This window comes from Mauremys mutica, chromosome 4, assembly GCF_020497125.1.
Source record: "Mauremys mutica isolate MM-2020 ecotype Southern chromosome 4, ASM2049712v1, whole genome shotgun sequence".
Lineage (NCBI taxonomy): Eukaryota > Metazoa > Chordata > Testudines > Geoemydidae > Mauremys > Mauremys mutica.
In genome coordinates, this window is record NC_059075.1 from 120,036,958 (window position 1) to 120,045,547 (window position 8,590).

At 51.3% G+C, this 8,590-nt stretch overlaps 1 protein-coding gene across 1 annotated transcript; it reads right to left on the reverse strand.

The window, feature by feature from the left end:
- Positions 1 to 1,906: 1,906 nt before the first annotated feature.
- On the reverse strand, positions 1,907 to 8,311 carry LRRC10B (leucine rich repeat containing 10B). The gene is made up of 2 exons (XM_045012595.1): positions 4,034 to 8,311; positions 1,907 to 3,431 (listed from the first exon to the last, which is right to left on the reverse strand). The coding sequence occupies exon 1, from the start codon at positions 7,786 to 7,788 to the stop codon at positions 6,898 to 6,900; it is 891 nt and encodes a 296-aa protein (XP_044868530.1). The 5' UTR covers positions 7,789 to 8,311; the 3' UTR covers positions 1,907 to 3,431; positions 4,034 to 6,897.
- Between the last annotated feature and the right edge of the window lie 279 nt (positions 8,312 to 8,590).

Genomic DNA, 8,590 nt, shown 5'->3' on the forward strand with positions numbered 1-8,590 from the left:
ATTTCTCTTCCAGCAGACATTGTACATCTAAGGGTTCTCTGAAGGCAGGGGTGGCTCTAGACATTTTGCCGCCCCAAGCACGGAGGGTCCGCTGAAGCCGCGGGACCAGCGGACCCTCCGCAGGCAAGCCGCCGAGGCACCCTGCCTGCCGCCCTAGCGGCGACCAGCAGATCGCCCCCCGCAGCTTGCCGCCCCAGGCATGCGCTTGGAGCGCTGGTGCCTGGAGCCGCCCCTGTCTGAAGGGAGAGGTAACAAAAAGTGCTAATCCCTTTTGCGGTGAACCTGCTAGTTTTGTTTACCCTGAACCTTTCAGAATCATGCCCTTCTAAAGAGAGACTTCCTCTCTCCTAGGCTGCCTTATGTTTGCAGTCAGCAGGAGCAGATGGAAACAGAAGCATGCTCCTAACAACTGTGATTAAAACAAGACACAAAGCAGTGCACGCTGGATATCGGAGAATATGCCGCTTATATACATACAAATCCTATGCTCTATACTGTGACCCAAAGATGCACTCATCCCGAAGCTATTTGCATACAGTACTAGGGCTGTGAAGTCTCACTTGTATTCCTGCAGCGTCAGATTAGCTCATGACCAGACCTGAAAATGCTCTCCTGGAATGCAGGCCCAATCCTGATCCCCGTGCAGATGCAATTGTTGTGCCTGAAACCGACCTCCCAGATTGGATCCCATTCCTTTTGTGGACCCTCTCTCGACTTCCTCCAGCTAATGCCCTCCAAGGGAGTGAAAAATAGGCAGTCTAATGCCACAAGGGAAGCACAGCGCAGGCAGCCAGACGGAGGGAGCCTGGGGAAGTCAGACTCATGGGGGTAGCATGGGGCATCCAGGCAGAAGACCTGGGGAGCAGCAGAAGTAATCACCCCAACAAAAAAGCAGGGCAAGAAGGAGGGGAAACTGTGTTATTTCAGCATCCAAATGCCTTTCTATGGGATTGCAACAAAAATGTGACCATCTATGAACTTTGTGCTTGTCATTATGTTGAACACGGGGGCCAATCAGACCTTCAAAGTGATAGAGAGGATAGAACTCAGATCTACTGCTTCAAAAAGCATAGACGCCTGCTCCTTGAGCTAAAGGGGAATCTCCCTTAGCTATCAGCAGTAGAGTGCCTCTGACATACAGAAAACCATTTCTGATTTTATTCAGTAGAAAGCAGTGGTGTGCATACATGCCACTCTCTATACATGCAGGTTGTCTCATTCGTACACAGAGGTGTGAATGCCACTATCTTGTATTACTATAGCGTCTTCAATCCCAAAGCACTTCAGACACTATGAACCGGGGTAGTCAATAGGCGGACCGTGAGCCAAATCCAGACTGCCAGAGGCTTTTGAACAGACCATGAAATCTTTTTATTTAACTATCATTATTGTTATTGAGGTGTGAAAAATGTTTCTCTGGAGTCCGGACCTTGACTATACCTTGATCAAAAAATTCCCCTGCTATAAACCATTCAGATAGCACCTCTGAAAGATGGGATCCAGCCAGGATACAGCACACTCTAGAACAGTGACTGCACCCCTTTCAGGAATGGGATTTGTCTTGCATACCCCCAAGTTTCACCTCACACTACTTGCTTACAAAATCAAACATAAACATACAAAAATGTCACAGCACGATATTACTGAAAAATTGCTGACTTTCTCATTTTTACCATATAATTATAAAATAAATCAATTGGAATATAAATATTGTTCTTACATTTCAGTGTATAGTCTATAGAGCAGTATAAACGAGACATTGTCTATATGAAATTTTAGTTTGCACTGATTTTGCTAGTGCTTTTGATGTAGCCTGTTATAAAACTAGGCAAATATCTAGATAAGCTGATGTACCCCCGGAAGACCTCTGTGTACACCCAGGGGGTACACGTACCCCTGGTTGAGAACCACTGTGCTAGAACACCAGAGAGCAGGGGAAAATCCTAATTTTATAAAAGTGCCTGGGAGCCTTAATGTCCATACAGAGCAGAGCGGACCACTCTGATTAATGCCTGGTGCTCAGTTTATCTCTCTCAGAAAAAAGGCTAAGTCAACCCAGCTGGAATGTGAACTTATGATACTGGGCAGCATAGCTGTGTCATACCTGATACATAGACAACAAAGCCAACCCTGGATGAAACCCTAGACAGAGGCCTCCCAGATCTCGACATAATTCTGGAACTTCACAACTCACAAACATTCGGTAACCCTCAGTGCACTTGACTTTACTTCATTTGCATACTGCAGTCTTATTGGTTACAATTAGAGCTGGTTGAAACGCAGCCTTTTTATTCTGCAGGAAATTCCAACATTTCAAAATTTGGTTTTGCGCCACACCAACATGAAAACAAACAATATGAAATTTCCTGTGAAATGAAATTTTCAAAAAAATTTAGTTGCAGGTCAAACAAAACATTTCGTTCAGATTTTGACTTTTGAAAAAGTTTATATGTTAATGATATAATACAAAATAAATTTCCAAATAAAGTCATTTCAAAATGAAAAATCAGAATGTTCCATTTCAATAAGGTCAAAACATTCCACTTTGACCTTCACTTTGACGAAACACTTCAATTCTACTTTTATTTCTTAACAACATTTTGTCAAAATCCCTATGCTCCTGCAGAAAGTTTTGAGAAAACTGTCTCATCTGAACATTTTTTGACCAGCTCTAGTTAAAACGTCTTGCAACTCTGACTGTTTTTAAAATAAAAAATTTAAACCTTTGGTCTGAAGTCTTTGGACTGTTCCACAGAAACAGTCTTTGGACTGTTCCAACAAGTAACTTGTGAAACTCACTGCTGCATGATGTTATGGGGGAAAAGAGCTCAGTGAGATCCACAGGTTCTTATGCTTCAGCAAAAGCTGATCACCGTCTGGGATCAGGAAACATTATCACCCCCTACCGCCTTGCTATGATATTGCACAATTAGATTTATCATGCGGAGGAGCATATTGGCTACTGCCGGGGCAGGATACCAGACTAGACAGACCACAGGTCTATTATACTATAACAAGGAGGAGGGATATAGGCCCAGCTGATCCCTGATCTGCTCTGATGCCTCAAGGAGGTGAAATACCAGATGAGATAGACTCACTGCTCTGATCCGGTCTTTGGAAGACTAAGAGACCTTCCCTCATCCTGGCTGGAGCAGGACAGCAGAAATTCACTTCACCATCACAAATGGGCAGTAGGATTTAGACTTCATGCTCAGTAAGGCTGAGGATTAAGATAATCAGGGCGAGTCAGCCCTTAGCACAAGCAATGTTCCTATGGGTACCTGCATTCTTGACACACATACACAAGATTCCTGGGCTGACTCAGCAGCTGCCGCCAGTCCAGTGTCCCCCTCTGGCAGAGGGGGAGGAAGGTAACTCGTGTCTCAATCCCCTCCCCCGACCTGGCAGCCTCTTGCTGACTCCGGATGTTACTATAAGAAACGGCAAAGGAAATCATTTGAAATTGTTCCCTTAAGAAGCCTAATAAAACCACTTGAAGCTGATCAAGAGAAAGAGAGCAGAGAAATGACTTGAAACAGGAGGAAGAGGGGAATGAATTAACTACTCCAGTCAAGCAACATTCCTGATCTCAACAAAACACCTCTAAGAGGTACAGGAATCCCCACCACCAATTTCATCGGAGTCTGGACAATCAGCAATAAAAGGCCCTTCCCAGGCAGCAGTTTCAGTGTACCCAGCTTAATAAACCCATGTGTGTGCTAAGCCTCAGGCAGGCATGCCCCAGTGCACACAGCTAGCTAGGGCAGGCAGCAGCAGTGGGCTTAGAGGGGAGATCACTGCGGAGTGCTATGGGGATAACATGCAATACACCCCTAACTCACAGGGGGGCGGGGGGGAAGAGGCAGGAGAACTCTGGAGCTCAGATCAGTACAGTCCTTTGAAATACAAGGGCCAGGGAAGCACTAAGGGCTGTAACTGTCAGGAGTCATTGTCTTCCCCTCCACCCGCCGTCATTTCGATAGCACAATTAGAATCCATTTGTCCAACAGCAGCTTGAGTCAGCCTTTCTCACCGCCTGTGTCTGCCCCAGCCTGGCCTGTCCTTCCAGCCTCTCTACTCATGACCACGGGTACGCAGCTGGGATGGCACATCCTCAGGTGCCACAAGGGCTTTTCAAATGAGGTGGGAGCAAGCGAGCGAAGACACCACTGAAAGAGAGACAGAGGGAGCACGGCTCAGAAAGAGATACCCCACGGCTCAGACAGAACAACAGAGAGGGAGGACGTAGTTTTCAGGTACAGGTGGGCTAGCTCCAGGACCGAGACCATGCAGTTTGGGCCTCCCCTAGTCACACAGACCAATTCAGCCCCCGGAGCAAAAATGACGCAGAGAGGGACAGAGCAGTTCTGAGAGACACGAGTCATACTGTTCCTGTTATCAGTACTGGGCAGATTAATCCCCACCCAAGGCACCTGAACCTGATACAGAGACACCTGCTACAGCAGCACACAGGCCCTGTCAGCTCAACCTAGAAAAGTCCAAAAAATCACAGGCTTAAAGCCCCAAAGCAAATTAAAACGTTACTGTGCAGACACCTGCAGAATCCACCTGAACAAGCCACACCTTGGCCTCACAGTAATGCAGCAGGAAGGGCCCAACTGGCTACAGGATGTGCTACAGACCTTTAAAATCCTCTGGCTACCTTCAACCCACAGATAAAGCTACTGCTAGATCTTTATGGGTGGGGAGTGTGGAGTACAGCAACTGGCACACAGGCTGCACTGGAAGGGACATAAGCACTGCTAAAATCACCCTCCACTTTTACACAGGCAGCATCTTCCCACCTTCTTCCAGACACTGCATGAAGCCCCAAAAAAAGAAAAGTATGTTGGCTACTGGGATTAGAAAACATCGTCAACACAAGCAGCTAGATTGCTCTAGCTCCCTTCACACTAGCAGACCCCCTGTCTACAGGACAATGTGTAAAACAGAGCTGTGCTCTCACCAAGTATTGAAGCAGTGATCCCAAAGCAAAAATGGAAGCCAGGACACTTTCCACTAGAAACCCAGGGATGGCCAATTTTGTACCCCACGGTGACAGGAGAGACTGAAACTGTCAGGCACTTTTTATTCTGCTGCATGAGATCCAAAAGAAGAGGAGACTTTTCCAAGTGATCAGAAATAGCAAGACTCTTTGCTGCAAAGCAAAGAAGAAAAATGACATAACTTTGAGTGAAAGGAAAAAGACAGTGGAAATGTCTTAATGCTACCTGGCCCCCGGCCAGCAAATTCACAATAGATCATAGTGGCCACATGGTATAAAACCCAGTTACTCCTCTAAAACCCTGACCAAGGCACAGAGATTTGACAAAGTGTATTAACTTTGGCAACACTGGTATACTTTGCCATGCCAATAAAGTTACTGAGATTGAAGCTGGGCTGAGAGTGAACACAGCCCAGGGAAGTGTGGAGGGGAGGAGATGGAGAGAGAGCTGTGGAGAGGAGCTCAAAGAGAGGTATGGAAAGGAGGGAAGGAGAATGGACCTAGCTCCAAGTGAGGGAGGAGTAGCACTGCAGAGGGAGTCACAGATGATAGCGGCAGGGGGAGGGATGGAATAGAGCGAGAAAGAGTGCAGAGAAGACAGTACAGTTCAGAGACGGACAGAGAGAGGAAACAAGATTCCCCAAAATGTTAAAAATAACACAGATGCTTGAGAACCCAGTTCCCTTTCCCCAGGCCATATGATTCTGTTTACATACTCTTTCCAAATAAACCATCCTGGCAGCAGCCTCCCGGAGCAGCCTCCCTGAGAATCAGCCTGGGAGCCTCTTTCTCTCACTACCAGATTTTCTCAGTTTTCTACTTTTTATTGCTTAGATTTGGTACAAATCTAGCCCGCGGGGGAATGGGAGAATGAGCCTGCCACCCCCAGGAGGAAAGCAGAGAGAGTCCTGCTGCTGCCACCCCAATGCCCCAGACGCACACAGTCCTGGTGGCCCAGTTCATACCAGCTTTTGCTTCTGTGCCCATTTAAGGGAATGGAAAGTCCAGGCAGCCTGCAAAGCAGCGCACGGGGCTCCTTTTCCCACCATACAAAGAGCGGAGGCTAAAACCCTTTCCAGGCCAGAGAGGGAGCGCTGCGCACAAACAAGGCTTTCCTATCAGCTTCTTTTCAAAGCTGACAGCTGGAAGGAGCAGCTTGGGAGACGTTTCTCTCTGAGTCTAATTCCAGTAGCAGAATAGGAATCTCTAGGATGTGAGAAGTTTTTCTGTTCATACTCGAACCCTGTAGCCCTCCAGGGTGTGGAGTCCAAGGGAATTTAAAAAAACCCCACCAAACCAAACAGCATGGCTTTTTCCTGTCTTGCATCTGAGTCCCGTGGCAATGGGCCGGATGGCTAGGAGCAGGGATCACTCATAGATACCTAACCAAACAGCCACAGATTGTCACATTAAAGTCCTTTCAATTCCAGGCTTCCACCACAGGCTGGCTGTTCTGAAAAGGCCAGCTCTTATCAATGCCCATCTCATACAGGGACCATCCTCCCACAGAGCTGGTCCAATGGGATTATCCAACACAACAGCATTGTGGTTTCAACCCTGCCAACCCCCACGTCCTGTGGCTATGCAGGATACCTCAGGGGTGCAGTGATTTCCCAGCACTCCTGCAGATAGATGATGCTCCCCTTTGCTGTCTGTGGTCCCAGCAAGGAAACAGCGACCCTTTTGATTCATGGTTTTCCTGTCACATGCAAGAAGATGATGACTCCCTGGACTGGTAGTTACCCATGACCCTAGTTGGGAGACTGTGGCTACCCATGGCCAGAGATGGTCCATGCAAACTCTCACCCCTTGCAGCGCAGAAGCGGATCTACCAGCCCACCAGTGTCCACCAGATTTTCTGAGCAGCAACCATGTTGTTGTAGTGCCCATTCTCATGTTTCTTCTGGGGAGCATTCCAGGGCAGAGAAACTGCCTTCAGCATCCTCTAGCAGAGAGGAGTCGTTCCTCAGGGTGCCCTGCATGGCTTCTGAGCCATTCTCCTCCTGCTCATCCTGCTCCTCCTGCTCCCGCAGGCTCTGGAGACGTTCCTCCCTGGCCTCCATCAGCTCCTGGGCCCCATCACCCACAAGGGTGACAGTGTCAGCCACACAGGGTGGTGCTTTAACTGGATTATGGTCATAGGAAAAGAGCCGTAGCCCTTTCAGGTGGGCCAGGTCTGGGAAGTCGATGATCTTGTTGCGGTCCAGGTCAAGGATATGGAGCTGCGACATGCGGAGCAGGGGCTGTGGGAACTCCTCAAAGCGATTCCCATACAGCCAGAGTCCCCGGAGGCCAGTCATACGCGGCAGGCTGCCCGGCAGCGCTCGGAGTCGATTGTCACCCATCTGCAAGGACTGCAGTGCAGGCATCTGGAGCAAGGCCCGAGGAAAATGGTACAGGTAGTTGTTCTCAATCCACAAGCAGCGCAGAGTCTGGAGCTGGGCAAATTCTGCAGGGAGGCCAAAGAGGCGGTTGCTGCCCAGGTAGAGGCGGGTGAGACGGGGCAGGCGGCATAGTGCCTCAGGCACCTCCTCCAGCTTGTTGAAGTCCAGTGCCAGGATGCGCAACTCCCGCAGTCCCTCGATCTCCTCGGGCAGCTCCCGCAACCCCGTGCCACTGATGTAGAGCTTCTGCAGGCTGCCCAGGGCACACACTGGGCCTGGCAGCCGCTTCAGGTGCCGCCCGGTCAGCTCCAGTGTCTGATCCCCACCACTCAGCTGCTCCTCCGCACCCGATGGCAGCCGTTCCTCCCTGCCTGAGGACCCTGCGCTGCCCATTCTCATGGCCAAGGGCTGCTGGGAGAACGAGAGCCACCGCCTCCAGCGGGGCAGCCCACAGGGAACATGACAACCAGCTAACCTGGTGCCCCCTGGATTGGCCTCCTGGGACTAAGACCAGTGTTCCCGCCCCCGGGTCCCCCCTGTCAGGGTTGGGACCGACCAGACTCCCAGAGCTGGGACTGGTGCCCCCTTGCACCCCTCCGGCCAGAGCTGGGACTGGTGCCCTCTGGATCGCCCTCCCGGGACTAGGGCACGTGCCCCCTTGGGTGCCCCGTGCCGGGGCTGGTGCCCGCTTGCCTCCTCCTGCCAGGGCCGGGACCAGGGACCCCCAACAGCCTCCCGACTATGGGGCCGGTGCCCCCAGATCAGCCTCCCGGGGCCAGGACCAGAGCCCCGGGATCCCCCTGCCAGGGCCGGACCGGTGCCCCCTGGATCGCCCTCCCGGGGCTAGCAGCCTGCCGCTACCCGGGATCGGCCTCCCCCCCGCGTGGTGCCGGCCCTGGCGCTGCGCGGCCCCCGGTGCCTCCCGGCCTCTCGCTCCGGGGCTCCCGGCTCGGTCTGAGCTCGGCTCCCACACACCCGGCGCCTAGCGACTCGTCTCCATGGCAACCCCCACGCGGGACAGCCCGCCTATGGCGGAGCCGCTCGGGCCGGCGGGGGCGGGATGTCCTCAGGCCCCGCCCCTATGACACGCCCACTCCCGAGGCCGGCTGCTGCCGTCCTGGCTGTACCCGGCGCGGGCTCGCTCGCACCTGACATGGGCCTCGCCCCCCTCCCCCCCGTGTACAGCCTCGGCTACACTCGG

Coding starts and splice junctions, on each gene's coding strand:
- LRRC10B (XM_045012595.1), bottom strand. CDS start 7,788: ATGAGAATGGGCAGCGCAGGGTCCTCAGGCAGGGAGGAACGGCTGCCA.